Source organism: Lipomyces doorenjongii, assembly GCF_038497915.1.
Source record: "Lipomyces doorenjongii strain NRRL Y-27504 unplaced genomic scaffold V1508scaffold_22, whole genome shotgun sequence".
NCBI lineage: Eukaryota > Fungi > Ascomycota > Lipomycetes > Lipomycetales > Lipomycetaceae > Lipomyces > Lipomyces doorenjongii.
Window position 1 is genome coordinate 12,998 of NW_027118089.1, and position 17,117 is coordinate 30,114.

The 17,117-nt window shown below is 45.5% G+C and overlaps 7 protein-coding genes across 7 annotated transcripts; 2 read left to right on the forward strand and 5 right to left on the reverse strand.

The window, feature by feature from the left end:
• Positions 1-155: 155 nt before the first annotated feature.
• V1508DRAFT_416733 (uncharacterized protein) lies at positions 156-1,289 on the reverse strand. The gene has a single exon (XM_066940246.1). The coding sequence runs from the start codon at positions 1,014-1,016 to the stop codon at positions 318-320; it is 699 nt and encodes a 232-aa protein (XP_066795986.1). The 5' UTR covers positions 1,017-1,289; the 3' UTR covers positions 156-317.
• Positions 1,290-1,730: 441 nt separating this feature from the next.
• On the reverse strand, positions 1,731-3,594 carry V1508DRAFT_114599 (Metallo-dependent phosphatase-like protein). The gene is made up of 5 exons (XM_066935887.1): positions 2,993-3,594; positions 2,892-2,898; positions 2,548-2,778; positions 2,324-2,487; positions 1,731-2,267 (listed from the first exon to the last, which is right to left on the reverse strand). The coding sequence occupies exons 1-5, from the start codon at positions 3,176-3,178 to the stop codon at positions 1,875-1,877; spliced, it is 981 nt and encodes a 326-aa protein (XP_066795987.1). The 5' UTR covers positions 3,179-3,594; the 3' UTR covers positions 1,731-1,874.
• Positions 3,595-4,366: 772 nt separating this feature from the next.
• V1508DRAFT_114592 (P-loop containing nucleoside triphosphate hydrolase protein) lies at positions 4,367-6,855 on the reverse strand. The gene is made up of 2 exons (XM_066935886.1): positions 4,706-6,855; positions 4,367-4,654 (listed from the first exon to the last, which is right to left on the reverse strand). The coding sequence occupies exons 1-2, from the start codon at positions 6,745-6,747 to the stop codon at positions 4,411-4,413; spliced, it is 2,286 nt and encodes a 761-aa protein (XP_066795988.1). The 5' UTR covers positions 6,748-6,855; the 3' UTR covers positions 4,367-4,410.
• Positions 6,856-6,951: 96 nt separating this feature from the next.
• On the forward strand, positions 6,952-9,882 carry V1508DRAFT_416747 (Sec1-like protein). Its single transcript, XM_066940247.1, has 8 exons — positions 6,952-7,267; positions 7,323-7,363; positions 7,414-7,501; positions 7,551-7,703; positions 7,764-7,963; positions 8,021-8,484; positions 8,539-8,784; positions 8,842-9,882. Exons 1-8 carry the CDS (start codon positions 7,234-7,236, stop codon positions 9,704-9,706), a joined length of 2,091 nt encoding a protein of 696 aa, XP_066795989.1. The 5' UTR covers positions 6,952-7,233; the 3' UTR covers positions 9,707-9,882.
• V1508DRAFT_461645 (uncharacterized protein) lies at positions 9,802-11,172 on the reverse strand. Its single transcript, XM_066942816.1, has 4 exons — positions 10,915-11,172; positions 10,603-10,853; positions 10,114-10,546; positions 9,802-10,059 (listed from the first exon to the last, which is right to left on the reverse strand). The coding sequence occupies exons 1-4, from the start codon at positions 11,041-11,043 to the stop codon at positions 10,045-10,047; spliced, it is 828 nt and encodes a 275-aa protein (XP_066795990.1). The 5' UTR covers positions 11,044-11,172; the 3' UTR covers positions 9,802-10,044.
• A 130-nt stretch (positions 11,173-11,302) lies between these two features.
• On the forward strand, positions 11,303-15,163 carry V1508DRAFT_416749 (Hamartin protein-domain-containing protein). The gene is made up of 3 exons (XM_066940248.1): positions 11,303-11,627; positions 11,741-12,873; positions 12,929-15,163. Exons 1-3 carry the CDS (start codon positions 11,620-11,622, stop codon positions 14,956-14,958), a joined length of 3,171 nt encoding a protein of 1,056 aa, XP_066795991.1. The 5' UTR covers positions 11,303-11,619; the 3' UTR covers positions 14,959-15,163.
• On the reverse strand, positions 15,107-17,048 carry V1508DRAFT_416750 (uncharacterized protein). The gene is made up of 2 exons (XM_066940249.1): positions 16,787-17,048; positions 15,107-16,736 (listed from the first exon to the last, which is right to left on the reverse strand). The coding sequence occupies exons 1-2, from the start codon at positions 16,889-16,891 to the stop codon at positions 15,261-15,263; spliced, it is 1,581 nt and encodes a 526-aa protein (XP_066795992.1). The 5' UTR covers positions 16,892-17,048; the 3' UTR covers positions 15,107-15,260.
• Between the last annotated feature and the right edge of the window lie 69 nt (positions 17,049-17,117).

Here is a 17,117-nt window from a genome sequence, read left to right on the forward strand (position 1 = left end):
ACGGTTCTATCTTCATTCATTTTAATGACATTCATTACGCATGTCGGCGTAATTCCGTCAGTCTTGTTACACTTCTCTATAGGAATTTATTGGAGTTTAGTTTTGGTCACTTGTAGCGTATGTGAGGATGTGGTAAATCGCTATTTGTTAGTGGGTGAAAATTCGTTCAAACGTCATGCCTTTTGTGTCTATTGATTTTGCCCTCAAGCAGTATCAAAACACTAACAGGGTTAGCTACATTGGTCTCACAACGCCAAATCAAATGCATGCAACCAAGCCAAACTTTGGCGTACAAAAACTCGTACTGAAACTAGATATTATTGCTTGTCAAAGAACTCGTCCTCCTCATCTTGTTGCTGTTGCTCACTCAGTTCATCCTCTTCTTCGTCCTGCTCTACCTGCTTGACAATCTTGCGGGCGCTCTGTGTCCCTTTATCTCCCTGCGAAAACATCAATGACTCTACATCCACATCCCCACTCTTAACCATTCGCTCCACTTCTGTCCACCAGTCCAACCTCTTCTTCCCTGTCTCCGACTCCCCATACCCTTTCCTGGCCTTCTCAAGTCCTCCGTCAACATACAACGAAACATACTTCCACTCCCGAGGAAACAATGCTACATACGCCAACTCCGTCTCCGCAAACCAACGCTCCTCCTCCATCATTTTCCTTTTCACCTCATCATCCTCGTCCCCTAGCGCAGCAACGGCTTTTCGAGCCTTAATAACTCTCCGCGCTGCTTTCCGCCGCTCGAAGAACCGGACCTTGTGATATCGTTTATCAAGTTTCTTTTCCTTCATATTCCGCTCTACAGTGCGTAACTCGTCTTTTAATGCTCGCAATGCACGTTCTTGTTCTCGCCTCGCTAACGCAGTCGAATTCTTGTTGCCGTTGGTGGACGACGAGGTGCGTTTGAGAAGACGCTCCAGGTCACGAATTTTTTTCCGAAGACGAGAGACTGAGGATGTTGGCGATCCATCGTGTACTTCTTTGAATGATGGTCTCGATTTTGGCATGGCTCCCACAGTTATTTGTATAATGGCTTTGATCTGACTGATGAGGTATATCAGATTTGAAATAATATGTGCTGATCTGTGCTGCCGATGCTGCCAAATAATCGTCGCGGATATTTGAAATTGAGTAATGGCAATATTTTGTCTAATCAGACGCTCTGTGTAATTCGTAATCGCACATTCGCTGTCGTCGAAAACGCCGTCAAATCGTGCCCCGATTTATTTCAAAAATTGTAGAAATATCTGCTGCTGCTGCTCGCTCTTCGCATCTTCTGGATAGCTTTGGGGGGAAAAAATCTGGAAAACCTTGGGTAACAAACTGACATTTCCGTGAACTCTAAATCTTACACTAAAACAAACATTGCGGGATAGGGTTTGAGGTGACAACTTTAGTCAGTCGGGTCTTCCGATGTCATGGATAACACTTTGGAAGTGCATTGGTACCTACATATATCCGATCCCAAATGAATCGCATGTCTTAAAGTGCACTATTAAAAATCTACTTGCAACACTCGTTGCAAATGGTAAAATATCCGCCTCATTACAACAGTCCGTAATACATGAGATAAACTGAATTCCTCCTCAAATTTGAATGATTGTCATGGACGACTACAAACAAACGATGGTGTTGTTGCTTGTACGGCTGGCCCCAATTAAATTGTCCTATTCTTTTTTTTATCAACAGCAACATAGGCGAAACATGAACGTAGAGAAATAAACGTAATATATACTCCCACCAAATATCGCAGCCGCTATCCGACTGGTTCATTCAGGTATTTGCAATACCGTCTATGACCGCATTGCCGATCATACAATTCCTGTTCCAACGTCTAAATTTATAATCCGTTATGATATCCAGATTTATCTCACTGCTTTCTTCTTATTTCGTGGCGGGGTGGCACCCACGATTCCACCTTGTCCATACTTCGCCCTCTTCTCTGCCGGCTTCAAGATCTGGAACGAACAAAGCAGCGACTCGTCCACACTCATCATCGCGCCAGCATTATCAAACTCGCCGCAATAATTCGGAGCAGAAAATAAAGTCACGAGCTGCCGCTTAGAAAAAAATTCGTATCCGTCCTCGACAAGTTGATGCGCCCTGCATATCAAGTCCATGTCGTGGCGCTGCAAAAATCGGGAGACTACATCAGCACCAAATGTGAATGACACGCCTCGGTCACTTTCGGACCATCCTGTTATGTCTTTGTCGGGATCTGACCAAAGCAGATCGCAAAGTAAGCCGCAGTCGGGGATCTGTTGTCGTCAACCGAACTTATCTACAGAGCAATTAATCACGGAATACAACATACATCTGTTGGTCTCATTATACGGCGAATCTGCTCCATCGAGTTTAGATCCGGTGACAAACCGCCATGCATAGTAAATATCTTCTCGTCTATAATTGCCGCTATCGGAAGGCAATTGAAACAGTCCGTGAATGTTTTCCACAGCTTTATATTATACCGTCGTTTGCCTAATACATTCGTCAGCGTCTCGCAATTCAGTACTGCTCAAATCATGCCTCAGGACTTACATTCGTCGTAAAATCCGTAAATACGGTTTGTCGACGCACTCTCGTGATTCCCCCGCAAAATGAAGAAGTTCTCCGGATACTTTATTTTATATGCCAACAACAAGCAGATTGTCTCTAATGATTGTTTTCCGCGATCAACGTAGTCGCCAAGAAATAGGTAGTTCGCCTCCGGAGGAAAGCCACCGTACTCAAACAGTCGCAAAAGATCGTAATACTGTCCGTGGATATCGCCTAGAGAAACCAAGATCATTAGACGAAATTAACCAAAAAGTAATACTTTTTGAATCCCATGTTATCGCACATCATGTACTCGTAAGACGGATCCGCTTGCAATTGTGACATACCACATATCTGAGCCAGTCAGCGTGATTCTTCAACCCCGATCCGGCACTCGCCATACGTCCCAGATCCTCACTCAACTCAATCAGACGAAATCCCAACGTACCTTAATAGGAGCTTCTAACTCGAGCAGAATCGGCTGCTGTATAAAGATCTCTCGGGCCTTCGTGCACAAATACCTGATCTCCTGCTCCAACAACTGCACTTGTTTGCCAGGTCGGCTACCCCTCACTTCCAGTAACCTCTCGACAATAGAATCAACATCATATTCCGTCGGGTCCGCGGTCGCCATCTGTCCTGGCTAAGGTGTTCTGACTTGTGGAGGTGTTGATGGGGAGGCAGATACACGCAATTTGGTAAATTCGCTCGCGTCTAGTGCAATTTGCGGTCAGATCCGGAACCGTGGAGATATTGTCAATTCAGGCACTGGCAGCTGAATGCCGATGCGGGAGACTGGTGAATCCACTAGGTTGTGGTGTATAGTATGCGAGGGGGGTTGTTGCTCTGCAAGTGTGCACAAAGCTGACTAGACTAGCTTCAAGGCGTGGCTGACTAGCTTGCAGTCTTTGACCGCACAAGTTGCTCTCTGTGTCGGTTGGGCCGATATTTGCGGTATACTGCTCAACCACGCGTGCTTCTAAAGTCACACTGAGATGGCAAAACTATTTCGAACAGTTGATAGTTTATGACTCACTAATGCGTTGGGAAGCGTTAAGAGGTGCAGATGCAGTGTATCGGGATCGAGATATCCACCTGCAGAGGATATTCTTGTATTACAGCATAGCAGATTGAATGAGATTATTTTATTATAAATATTATATCATATATCTTGACTATAATTGATAATGGCAGTCGCAGAAAACTGAGAAACATGAATAACAGTTGGAGACTAAACTGACATACACGTGCCGATGATACACCATGTCCCTAGCATTGCGCCGTACTAACTTTCACGCAGTCAACCATTTTGGCCTGGCAGGCTGACATGTATAGTCGACAGCACCTGGTAATACCCACGACAAATCGGATCAATGTTCGTGAAATTGACCTCCGCTCTGTCCACATTTAGCCCAGTGGAGACCATGATTGCGTGGCTCTTCGGTTGCTAATAATAGCTGTCTTCAATGGTAACAAGCTTTACAGTGAAGCATATGGCATCGAAATATCAGCAGCGAAGATTTTTCGCAAGCCGCCGTATTGGCCGCTGCGTCGCGTGGAAGCCGCGGGTCACCCCTTCCCGAGTTACTATTGTTACTGATCGACAGAACAACTTCGTCCGGAATATGCGCCGTCAAGATGCTTTTGTTCTCGTCCCCGTCGAACGCGTCCACACGGCGGAGCCCATATTTGGCCGCCGATCTCATTCACCCCCAACTCCTGGAACCAAGATATATTACCAATATGTTACAAATATATACACGAACCATGATACCTAGATATATATAGTACATCAATGTAGTGTCTGGCCGACTCCTCTTCGAATGAAAAAACTATATACAAATTTCTAATCTACCCCAAACATTCTCAAGTTAGGCCGTGTCGGGCCGGTTGAGAACCATAGCGGGACTTAAAGCTGAACTGAGAGGGAGCCTCGGGAACCGGATGGCTCTCGGCATTACTCTCACTCATAATCTCATCGTCATCAACATAAGTCCGAATGACACGCTTAAACTGGATAGTGTTGAGGCACTTCTCTATTAGGGCTTGTACGTAGACATTGAGCTCCATTGCGCCCTCCCTGTCGAAAAGAACAACGGGAAATCGATACCTATCCAATAGTTAGAGATTACATATTCACAGATGCAATGAGGTAGCATACGAAAGCCATAGGTAGAGCGTAATCGACAAATGAAGTTGTTCCAAATTCTTCAACGTATGGGGCTTTGACACATCCGCATATTCGATCGCATCCAAGTCGAAGTGCTCTATATCAACCAGCGATATAGGTGTTCCCCTTGCAATGGCCTTGCATATTTCTTCCATAATCAAAGAAATAATGCCCACTCTAGAGTTAGCGGGCGCAGTCACTATGGCCGTCTTTTCATTAACCAACAAACCGCCGACTTCAGATATCATTCTGGCAACCGAGATCTGTTGCTGTAAAGAGCATGTGACGTAATTATTTGACGCTGTCGCAAGGTTGTAGAACTTTGTAAGCAGGATATCGAATGGCATTGACGGTGGATATTCCTGAGCAAATCGTCGCACAAGATTACTGTGGGGCAACACTCCAGCGTGAGTTATCGGAACAGCGTCGCGTGCCATGCATTTGACAAGGTAACCACGATCTTCTTTGTCCAGTGTCGTGACAAGACCCAAACGATCAGCATCAGATGTTTGAGTACCATTGGCAGCCTCAAAGGATGATCTATAACGTCCTGCCCGTCCTGCTATTTGCTTCATATGATTAGGGTCAACTCGGCGGTAACTTAGCCCGTCGAACTTCGTGGCTGATTCGAACACAATCCGTTTGATAGAGAGATTGAGACCCATGCCAATTGCATCGGATGCGATTAATACATCGAAGCCGGAGTTGGGATCATTAAATAGCTGCGCTTGTCGAGCACGAGTCTCTGGCGGGAGACCACCATAGATAATAGCGCATTTGTGTTGCGTCTCATTTTCGATTTTTCGTTTGATAGCGAAGATACTTTGTCGGGAAAATGTCACAATCGCATCGCCTGGCCGTATTTTCTCGACCGAAGAAGTTAAAGAGTGTTTCTCGACTTCTAACGGGCTCAATCGCTTGTATCGATTAACTACTACCTCATCGCCAACGCTTTCCGCTAACGAGAGTAATAAGCCGACTGAACGTTCTTCGCCGCACAAATGAAGTTCTTTGGCTTTTAATCCCAGTACCGCTGCTGTCCACGCCCATCCTCGCAGGGGATCGCAAATCATCTGAATTTCATCGATAACAGCAACGTCAACTTCGTTGACTTGATCCACCATCTCAACAGTTGACGCCGATAATCCAGCCTTATTTCCAAACTCGTCAAATTCCATAATAATTTCTTCACCAGTTACTAAGTTGCAAGCCCTGCTTGCAGCTTTAAAACGTTCGTAAATCTCACGAGCAAGAAGTCGTAGAGGGCCAGCAAATATTCCCGTCTTTGCATTCTGCAGCCGCTGGAGTGCCGTATATGTCTTGCCACTGTTTGTAGGCCCAACGTGCAGAATCCACTTTCGCTTCATCCCTCTCGTGTGCGGGTACCATTCTTCTGGACGATCCATGTTGGCTAACTGCCGTGACTTTCGCGTCATAATTGGTGTCCGAGAAGAAAACGCGTTCTCTTTCTCTTGTAAGAAATTCACATAGCAAACGTTCAGCATGTTGTCAATCTGCACAATTGCACTCATCTTACTGTCTGTCGCTCTCTGAATCTTGCATAATATACCAAGATGGGGAATTGTCGGCCTGTCGGCCATGTAGTCCTGATACTCCGGCGCATGGAGCGCATAATACTGGTTTTCTGGTAATTGACGCACAGCTTCGCAGTAGTCCTCCAGATACTGATCGTACATCTCGGCATAAATATTGAATTTCGACATAAGAGAATGTTTCGTTGAATGAAGTCGCAGATTAAGGAGTCGAGATCGAAGTAAATTCATGAAGTCCCCATACGACGGCACGTTCTCTGCAGGTGCTGGACGCGGGCTACTGTGACTAGTTGGAGAGAGCCTGTACGAATTGAAATCCTGCCGAGATCTCCGTTTCTTGACCTGGCCCCCAGAACGCGACCAGACGATGGAAGCGTGAAAGAGCCGACTATGAACCACATATATGCTTGCAGACTGTGCTTGAGGGCGTACAGGCCTCCGGCATAGCACTGAGTGAGCTCCGAATACCCTGTTTGCCATGCTGATATCTGGCGAACGCAGATACTACAGCCGGTCCCTATGTGGTATGTGTCTGACTTAGATGATTCTGTTGAGAGTCCATGAAGATGTAATCAATTTTTTGTCGCGGGAAAGATTTTGAGTTTCGAGGACTTCGATGTCGGAGATGGATGTCACTCGATATGTCCCGTGATGTCCGCACAACGTCATGCATGCCGTCAAAACCAAACCTTGACATATAACAGATTCAGGAGACGTGGATCAATAGCTTTGTCGAACGCCAGCAGTATATAGTGCTTTCTATTTACTTATTCGTACTTTGCGCTCGAGGCTGTGCTTAGCCCAGTAGTCTTACGGGCCGCACAGGTCGTGGATCCCAAAGGTCAATTTCGAAGTCTGGTGGCTGCAATACTGCTCCTTTGGTTCGACAGGTCATATCTAACTCATCCGAATAGACGCGACGACGTCGTCGTTGTCAAGAGCTCAATAAAAGGCCACTTTGACAAGATGCCGTTTTCCTTGATTGAACAATATCAGAGGAGTAAGTGCATGCGATTAACGAGATCCATTGAGCAATTCTGACGGCTGTTCAATAGAGATCTTAGAGCTGCTGGATTCTATCGTTGTCAAGAACAAGGTACGCGACTCGTTTAATCTCACACGTACGTCCAGGCTAACCAGTAGCAGTATAAATATGTTGTAGTGGACCGGTATACGTCAAAGCTCATCGATAATGTATTTGAAACGAACGACATCTTACGGCATGATGTGTCTGGTATATAGAAACCTCTTTTGTCGGGAAATGGCATCTAAATTGTTATTAGCTATTGAAACGATTGAAGAACGTCGGCAGTCACGAGGGTCTTTTGAGGCAGTCTATATTCTATCGCCAAAAGATTACGTTGTCGACTGTTTACTAGCCGATTTCGCGCGAAGTCCCCCACGATATGGTGCAGCACATATATTCTTCGTGCCAAGTACGCTCCTTCTATCAGTTTAAACGTTCAAATCGAAGTAGTCTAATTATTCGGAAATAGTGTTCGACGAGGCGCAAGTGAATAAGATTTATAACTCAGCAGTAGCTCCTTACATACGCTGCTGTGTATCATTAATGATAGATTATCTTCCTCAGCAATCGAACGTGTTCACATTCGGCAATCAAGACGCACTACCAATTTTCTACAATCCCAGTTGCTTAGATCTGGTTGTCGCGGCTGCTAGGCGAACTGCTCGTAGTGTAAGTTTTATTTGTAGGTATTTTGTCCTAAGTGACGGCTAATTTCCTTCTCCTTAGCTAGTGGGCGTTTGCGTCACGCTAGGGGAGTACCCGTTAGTACGATTTCTGAATCCGCCAGTGGAAACGCATATGGCGTATACTTTGCCATATATGATCGCGAAGGAAGTGCAAGAAGGGCTCGACGAATATGCCCGCGCCAACCGAGATTTTCCTACTGTAGAACCAGACAGGCAACAGTCCATATTCCTAGTTCTCGATAGGTCTATGGATCTAGACGGCCCCTATTTGCACGAGTTTTCATATGAAGCCATGGCGCACGATCTGCTGTTTATAGAGAATGGAAACAAATACACGTACGCCCGACAAAGTAAGGACGGCGAGCAAGAGGATGTTGTCGGTGTTTTGTCTGAGAAGGATCCTGTATGGGTGTCGTTACGGCATAAGTATATCGCAGATACAATTGATGAAGTCAAGGAAAAAATAGTTAAGTTTACTGAAGAGAACAGTCAATTTGCTAATCTGTACGCCGTGGTATTCAGTCATATGTGATGAACCTAAGGACTAATTATATCTAGTGACAATGCATCGGCTTCACAATTAAAAGATGTCTTACTTACGATGAAGGTGTTCTCAAAAGAGAAGGAAATCCTAGGTCTGCACATGAGCATGACGGAAACAATCACGGAACTTTTCAACCGAACGAGGTTGAGCGCTATTGCTGATGTTGAGCAGTGTTTAGCAACGGCATTGACACCAGAAGGCAAGCCGCCGAAGGCAGTGCTTGAGGAATTGGTGCCATTATTAGATGATGAGCACGTTTCGTACGGTACTCCGATATTTCCGTAATTTGTGTCCAGCTTGATTAACTTTCGTCACAGAACACGAGATCGAGTTCGACTACTTGCATTATACCTATTGTACCGAGAAGGAGTGGTAGAAGCAGACTTTGCCAAGTTATGCAAGCACGGCAAGCTCAGTTCGATGGATATGCATCTAATACGAAATATGGATTTATTGGGTGCTAAGCTTTTCAAGGCATCGCCAAAGGACAGAAGACCTTCGAAGAAGGGTGCAAGAAACGAAGTCACTGAAGAAGAAACGCAGCCGTTTACAAGATATGTGCCTAGAGTGAAGGATATTTTGGCTGGCGTCGTCAACAATGCTCTTGATTTAGAGCTATTCAAGCATCTCAAAGACCAACCTATAGGTGCCTATGACTCAATGCCTGCGCAGTCTACCACGTCCCCAGCCCCTAGACGAAACCGAGCCTTCTGGCATGATCGGACGACGCAGATGCCGGCTCAGCGTATTTTCGTGTTCATTGCGGGAGGAATGACGTATGCGGAGGCTCGGTCGGCATATGAAATCTCAAACGCGCACAATAAAGAGGTGATAATTGGGTCTGACGATTTTCTGACCCCGACAGATTGGCTGCACCAGCTCTCAAGACTACGTAGCCGGCGACGGGATCTTAATCTAGAGGCTGATCAGCCAGACCCAGAAATGCCTGCATATTTGTTAGAACGAGATCCCCCTCCGCAGCAGCATATTATCAGTCAGGGAAGAAATGGCAAGCAAGCGCAGTCCGCACCTGGACCATCGGTGCCATCTACAGGACCTCATAAGCTATCCAGAAATCCCGACTACCATCACCATAAGACTACGGGTAATCCACCGGGCCATTTTGATGCGGAGACAAAGAAGAAAGGGAAATTTGGAAAACTTGGTGGCTTTTTCAAGTAAATTTCGTGGCATGTGCATGAATAGTTTTAATCATTTTGGGCTAGATTTTGATTTTATTTGATTTTCGGACTACGGATTTCTTCGGGTGTTTCATTATAATATGTATTCTATTCCGGATGTTGGCATGTATATGTATGTATTTTGCATCTTAGTAAATGGCACAATTTTGCATCATGTTCCATCATAGTTTCGGCAAGTTAAGTCGTACAATCGTAGACTAAGTAGTAAGTGTGAACCGATATGCGCAATATGCTCAGCATATATATTGTAGAATCCAACAATAGCAGTATATGTAAACGAACACCGCGACACCATCCCGCTAAGCTTCCACTAGCACTTCATGTCAATTTGTACTAAGAGGTAATTAGCAATCCCGTCCAGAAAGCTATCTAATGAATAAAACTTACATGATCGTAGTCAATAGTAGTGTAGATAAGGCCCAATTCACTAAGATACTCACACGCTTCTTGAATAGTATTCGGATTAGCGCCGACCCGCTGGGCAATTACATGAATATTTACTCCTTCATTTGATGCCTGCTCTGCTGCTGAAGACAACGTATCCAACACCCTGCGTTGAAGAGACGTGAGATTCTCATTGGTGTAACTGCGCGTGGAAGGCTGGATGCCAATCATTTTCGTCTCTTCTAGCGCACCTCCGGCTCCACCTTGTCTTTCAGGATGGAGAGTCTGTAAATGTAGCGCGAGAGCTTCGAGCTGTGCATAAATGACCTCATTGTAATCGGTCACTTTACGGATCAGATTACCGTTTACTTGCCGCTTGTTGTTGAAAAAGGCCTTTAACTCGCCAATGACACGAACATAGTCTCCCATCTGAGGACTGGCATAAACTATTAGTATGTAATCCAGTTGGTTCACGTCCAACTTAATACATACCCTTGGATTCGTTCACTATCTGGTCTGTCCGCCGACACGAATTTTCTGACTTCAATAGTTCCCGTACCGTCCTCAATTCTGTAGGTTGAATTTGTGGTCTGATTTAAAACATTTCGAACCATTCCCACAAACGTGACTGTTGACACATCAACACCATCAACGGAGTACTCTGAGTCTGGATGAGCCTGTGATGCATCAAGAATCTGTTTAATCGTTACGGGTCGTATTCTGCTTTTGGACTCTGAAATCGACTGCAGAGATGTTAGATACCAATAACTTCCATTCAAATAATGAACGAAGACGAGTACTTACACGGTCGCCACCACCCTGGGAATTGCTCATACCATCGGATCCGTAGTTATTGCTCACAAATCCTCCGCCACCGCCTCCACCTCCAAAAGCACTGCCGTAGTTAGAATTATAGCTGGTATCATACGACATAGTCGGAATGTGTTGGTGACAATATGTGATGTGAATAAGTGCTATGGGAGTTAAGGAGCCAGCAACAACAGAGTGAATCAAACGCGACGCGTGGTCGCCGGTTTTCGCGCGCGTATTATCGCGCGTATTATCTCGTTCTAGATTGAGATCACAACATTAGTAACAAACTCAGATCACAGCATCTGGGTTTACTGACACTAAACCTGATTTTGTAAATTTCCAAAACATGCTTTTTCGCAAACCACGGTGCCTGCAGTTTTCGGTCGCACCGGCGGGCATAGTCATCGCTTATTCCACTCCACAGCGGATCACATCATAATTATAAAATTCGACAGTCCGGGTCGGTTCAACTGCCAAGCTCAACTTGATTACACAACGGAGTGTTCTTCATCTTTACAACACATGTGACACATGCACAGCGTCTATCCCAATGAAGTGAAAGAGTAAAAGATAATACAGGCACTAACACTAAGTATTTTGTGTTCGGAGTACGTTCCACTTCCCGATTCGACTCGACCTTGTGTCGCAGTGGAAACGGAGCCATTTGCAAAGTGCTCGACGAAGAAGACTTCATATATGTCTGGGTGAGTCATATTTAGTGAATGTAATGCTGCGCTATCTAGATTTCATGTAGTAGTAGCTGTGAATTACTTTATTTTATTATTTGGTTAGATGAGTTGTATTAATTTATATGTAGATCTCTTCGCGACCTCACAAAGGCTGTAACGGCGGCGCTATCAAGCGCAGACCTGCCTCTGGCAGGAGATCAAAGGGTAGAGCTTCCAGACAATCTGTCTGGCAGTCTCACTGCATATATTAATAAGCATGACAAGTACGAGGCCAGTGATGCTCAAAAATTGCATGAAGAGTTGGTGAATGCTTGTAGAACATATGTGGTTTCTCCCGATTCGCCTCAAGAGAGTCTGTTTCTGCAGATAATACTACAGCTTATTCCAAACATAACTCCGCACCAAGACGGCGTGAAATTTTGGATCCACCAGTTTGTGCTTCCAGCAATCGATTCTGCCGGAAGATCGCGTGTGATAGTTGAAGACGCACGAGCGTTTTTATTCAATATCATGGTCTATGATGCAGATGATGAAAGCATAGACTTGCACTTACGCGAGGCATTGTCAGACTTCGTAGCGGACATGTTAGTCCGGATCTATGTCGGAACAAAACTGGTTGGTGTCGCTGGAACTTCTATGAACGAGTATGCAGGTAACGATGTTGCAGAACGTCAAGCGATTTGCATGCAAAATGCGGAGAGTGAATTGAGAAGATTTGGCAACAGGCGCCCCAAGGCATTTTTCAACGTCCTCGATCAGTATTTTATGAAGAAGGAATATCGGGTAGCTATTCTCAGTCTGCTGTGCTCATTTATGCAGGCACAGCCGCCACATTTGTTCGAAACTCACAGTTCGAAACTAGTTGATCACCTGTACAAATGCCTTTTACACGACAGATCGGCTGTTGCAGTTAACTTGGCGTGTACTGTGTTTGTAATGCTACTTCCACATATCTGCAGTATACTTGGTCCTGACTTGCCAAAAGCCTTCGCGGTGTATGCGAGAATGATATATTGGGACATTTTGTACAAGAACGAATTTGCAGCGCCGGGAGACGATGGTGAAGAAGATGGACCCCGCCATAAAGGGCCCGACAATTTGGGCAGCTCAAAGTCAAGCGATGATGCGTCGAGTCCCAGTAGTACTATGTCGTATGGTGGTTATTATTATTATGATGACACGGAGGGTAAGGAGCTCGGACAGGGTAGTCTTATGAAAGTCATCAAGCCACAGGCGGAGCAACAGATGTGGGACGTCTTAGGTATGCTATAGCTAATCAACGTTACTGCCAACTAACTGACACTTCGTTCTTGCAGACGGTAGTTTTGATAGTTTTGATGACCCCCCAAGCGCTGGTCCAGACTCGTTGACTGTTAACTATTCGAGAATCTTCACATTTATATATGGACTATACCCGATCCACTTTTTGACATTCCTAACAAGTCCACGGCGATATTTCCGAATGCGCGGCGCTGAAATGAGTGATTACATAAAGTACGACATTGATGATATCGCGTTACGTTCACAGATTATGTCACGGCGTCATTTACTACATCCGAATTTCTTCCGCTATACATTTGAGAGCGAGATTTCAGATAGGCAGCGATGGGACCTTGCGGGAACGGCAGAGGATGTCGCGGCATTCTGTATCACGCTTGATACAAAGAATCTTGAGATGCCGGAAATGCAGGAACCTACTGTTATTTTTCGAGGATTTCATGATCATCGTGAGCATTCTACTGAAGATCAACTGCACGCTTTCATGTCTCTCGATGAATCGGCTGAAACCCACGTGGAAAATGTTGCACCAGACGAACGACCCACAGATTCGGGCACTGCGGAAGTGCAAGATGTGATGCATCGCGATGAGGCGTTCTCTGTGATTGACGCACTTGACGAGATTCCGGAAGACAGCTACTTGTTCCCTGCGGACGACAATATTGGTCGCGCCTCCGATCGCGCCTCGATTGCAACCGGTAGCGACGATCAAAGCTCAGGAGTACGTATTTCTGCTCCGATTGTTGAGCCATTCATGGGGAAGGGCCTTCAGTCTACGAGCTCTGAGAGCGAACGGTCAAAAATTGTGACTAGTCCAAGTTTTAAGCCGCAGACACCGATAGCTGAATCCGTCTCGTCTATCAGCGGGTCTGGAGAAATGTCACCTGGAGGAAACGCTCACAGACCTATTATGGACATCGAATCTATTCTCGAAAATCATAGAGATATTAATAGTCTAGTCATGTCGCGCCGCGGATCAGCCGAGACTGCGTCTCTGGGAATGTCATCACCAATATATCGATCCCAGCAACACGGTTCCCTGTCCGAAAGCATATCGTCCCTCAAGCTACCAGCCCCAATCACAAATATCAACAGTAATATTGGGCTAGAGATTGAACATACTACATCACGTGAGGATGGTCGGCGACATGCATCCGTTGCATCATCGATCAAGTCTTTACCACTGTCTCCGAAGACGCAAAGCTCTCCAGGGGTATCACGTCAGAACCCGAAGAGTCCGACATCGTTTATGCAGCTTTCTCATTCTCATTTTCTCGGTAGTAGCAGTATCACCGCTGTATCCAATACAGGACCAGCCCAAGATTCGAAGGTACAGGTTCAAGTCCCGGTCACCTATCTACAGCGACAACTTCTAGTCCTGCGTAACGAGCTTAATTTTGAACGATATCTGAAACAGCTGCGGCTGCGTAATTTACGACGACTGAAGGAGCAATATTCAATTCTCCAGCGAGACGATGCAAATACGCAGGGTTTGTTATTGTCGAATCGCATGTTGCAAACTAAGATTGAGCGACTGCAGACCGACGCAAAAAAGCAACATGCCTCACTTACGACGTTGGCAACCGATCGCGCTAAATATTCAAACCAGCTGCTTCAGAACAATCGAGATTTAAAAGCAGAACGGGACCAGTGGAAGACCGAAGAGGATGGAGTTCGTGGTGCGTTAGAGGCGTCTCGACAAGAGGTTGAAATGTTGAAGCATGGATTTCTTGAGAAAGAAGCTGAGATTGAGAGAGTTGGTCGCAGACTCAAGGATGCCATGACAACAGCAAGTGAAGTAGAGTCATTGAGAAAGAAATATACGGTGCTTCAATCTCGAGTTCTTGAGATGTACGCGAGGGATGAGCGGACATCGAAGGCACCATTGACAGACGAGAACGATGAACTGCAAAACCGTATTGCAAAGCTTGAATTACGGGTCAAAGCGGCCGAGTCCGAGTCACAACAACTTGAAAAACAGTATTCGTCTAGAGTGGAGGAGCTGGAAGAAGAGCTCACGGAGATCAAGAGCAGAATTCGGACTGGACAGAAGATTGGGGTTTTGTAAATTATGGGTTTATCATCGTTATTTCAATTAAGCATGGTTATAAAATGGGATTGATTGGATTGGAACGGATTGCTCTTTGCTAGGCTTCGTATATTACACATAAACTGGAGTTTTCTGTGCGAATTTTAGTAATTGTCGATTAAGAATTGGCTTTATCTAATGTACTAATACGAATTGAGTTTATGACAATATATTGACGGTAAACATTCTTCTTGATTGTTCCCATAATACTGCCCTCCGGACTTCTCCCAAAATCAATAGCTATGAAACAAAAGTCGCAAAAGACAGTTACAGAATACAAATCAGTTTTCTCTGGTGCTGAATATAGTTCCGCGAACCATCGCAATCTCATCCGGTGCACCTAGGGAGCTGAGATCCAGACAGGTAATGAACACGTGTTCGCCCCTCCACAAATAATTAACGTCTCGCGCGAGTCCTGTAGACGTTGGAGGAGGAAATCGCAAAATCACAGTCTGTTCTGCGGGGATGTATAATTCAACCAAGGCATACGCTGTCGCTCCCGCTCCATAGTACAACTTAACTTCTTGCGTTGTTGAAAGCCAATGTTTAACTGAGAGTGATGCTTTTCGTTGGATATCTAGTGAGATGACAGCACGCATACTGTGGATTGGTGGTTCCGTGGCAGAAACGTCAGTAATTCGAAGACCGGGATTCAGGATCCGCACAACTGACATGTCATTTGTCGCAACGGCTGGTTCGACATCAAACGAAATTACGATACGTCCATCTGCAGTTGCCATAATTACATCCGTGTTATCTCCAAACCAATTTCGCGCCTCATTGACAGTAAATGCATAAAATTTTCCTTCAAACGTTGGGCCTAATGTGTACTTCTCTCCACATCGCAATTCTCCTTCAATGCAGACGACGTCCAGAATATACTGAGGCATTCGATCTTGGTGAGAGTAGTACTCGGCGTTGACCATGTGAAATCTAACTTTGGATTTTGGACAGACATTTCCTGCAGAAGAAGTGTGGAAGTCGCCGATAACCTCCGGATCCAAATCCAATCGCACGCGGGATGGCGTCATAATGCGCCTTTCAGATCGATTTTCATCCTTGAATATACGACTGTGCTCTTCATAAGCCTTCGCGCCTCGAGCGTAAACGTCGAGAAATTCGTGGAGAATAGTCAATTTAGCGCGATCCGTGGACTCGATATTAAAATTTGAAATTGTCATTTTGCAGAATATAGGCGTGCAGTCGCTGTCAGCGTCGATCCAAACTGAGCCGGGCAAGTAGTCGTGGTCATGGGTGAAAAAGGAAGGGAATGCCTCCATAATATATTCTTTCACTGACGCAGACATGGCACGCCGCGAATCTACGTTAGTGGCGTCTACTACAATGACAACTTTCCTGCCCAATGAGAGAACAATTTCTAGATCGTCGTGCCATACTGGGCAGTCGACGTTTGGCACATGGATGACAATTATGTCCGGATTCCAAAGACAGGTGGCCTGAATTATTGACTGTGTGCTGTGGATATATGGAGCTATCATGTGGATAATAGCAGAGCTTTCAGTGGCTGCCTTGAGCCCGTTGTAGTAGTAATATGCTCGTTGATATGGTGAGCTGTAGAAAGATTGCGGCTGGTGTATGAATCCGCGTGCAATGCTGTAAAATATACTGGCACTGTGGAACATTGTCAAGAAACCACCATCACGACAATCCTTGAAACTCTTCTTATTATGCAGCACGAGACAACGCAAGTGAACGTCTGAATCTTGCGGTATGACGTCGAGTATTGATTTGCGGACCTCGACTTTATTAGCCTATATGCTAAGATATGTTTGCTGTGCGCACTTACGGCATCCTGCTCGGACGAGGCTGGCGACGAGCCATATGAAGAGGTTGAAATTGTCGACGCCATAGACCTCGTACGGTTGAGAGTCGAGCGATGGAGGACAGCCATTTATCCTTGACCAACCAAGAGTATTAAGTCGGAAGTGCTGATCGGAGAAAAAAGATCGATGAGAACAAGTTCAGAAATCGAAATACTGGCGGAGCCATCGTGCCGGTGAATACACTAATTTGAAGAAGACCTGCGTTTGCAGCGGCGTGATGGGCCGATTCGAAGTTATGAGCATCGAAGAGATTAATCCTCAAGAACACGTCAACTTCGCAACGATGCGGCTCAA

Excerpts from the sequence above, each read along its gene's own strand:
- V1508DRAFT_416733 (XM_066940246.1), bottom strand. The coding sequence starts at position 1,016 with ATGCCAAAATCGAGACCATCATTCAAAGAAGTACACGATGGATCGCCA.
- V1508DRAFT_114599 (XM_066935887.1), bottom strand. The coding sequence starts at position 3,178 with ATGGCGACCGCGGACCCGACGGAATATGATGTTGATTCTATTGTCGAG. Across the intron at positions 2,488-2,547 it reads TTACGGATTTTACGACGAAT|GCAAACGACGGTATAATATA; the intron begins GTAAGTCCTGAG and ends CGAATGTATTAG. Across the intron at positions 2,268-2,323 it reads GTATAATGAGACCAACAGAT|ATCCCCGACTGCGGCTTACT; the intron begins GTATGTTGTATT and ends TGACGACAACAG.
- V1508DRAFT_114592 (XM_066935886.1), bottom strand. The coding sequence starts at position 6,747 with ATGGCAAACAGGGTATTCGGAGCTCACTCAGTGCTATGCCGGAGGCCT. Across the intron at positions 4,655-4,705 it reads ACGCTCTACCTATGGCTTTC|GTATCGATTTCCCGTTGTTC; the intron begins GTATGCTACCTC and ends ACTATTGGATAG.
- V1508DRAFT_416747 (XM_066940247.1), top strand. The coding sequence starts at position 7,234 with ATGCCGTTTTCCTTGATTGAACAATATCAGAGGA. Across the intron at positions 7,502-7,550 it reads CTTACGGCATGATGTGTCTG|CTATTGAAACGATTGAAGAA; the intron begins GTATATAGAAAC and ends AATTGTTATTAG. Across the intron at positions 8,785-8,841 it reads TTAGATGATGAGCACGTTTC|AACACGAGATCGAGTTCGAC; the intron begins GTACGGTACTCC and ends CTTTCGTCACAG.
- V1508DRAFT_461645 (XM_066942816.1), bottom strand. The coding sequence starts at position 11,043 with ATGTCGTATGATACCAGCTATAATTCTAACTACGGCAGTGCTTTTGGA. Across the intron at positions 10,854-10,914 it reads CCCAGGGTGGTGGCGACCGT|TCGATTTCAGAGTCCAAAAG; the intron begins GTAAGTACTCGT and ends ACATCTCTGCAG. Across the intron at positions 10,547-10,602 it reads GATAGTGAACGAATCCAAGG|TCCTCAGATGGGAGACTATG; the intron begins GTATGTATTAAG and ends AGTTTATGCCAG.
- V1508DRAFT_416749 (XM_066940248.1), top strand. Across the intron at positions 12,874-12,928 it reads ACAGATGTGGGACGTCTTAG|ACGGTAGTTTTGATAGTTTT; the intron begins GTATGCTATAGC and ends TCGTTCTTGCAG.
- V1508DRAFT_416750 (XM_066940249.1), bottom strand. The coding sequence starts at position 16,891 with ATGGCTGTCCTCCATCGCTCGACTCTCAACCGTACGAGGTCTATGGCG. Across the intron at positions 16,737-16,786 it reads CCTCGTCCGAGCAGGATGCC|GTCCGCAAATCAATACTCGA; the intron begins GTAAGTGCGCAC and ends AATAAAGTCGAG.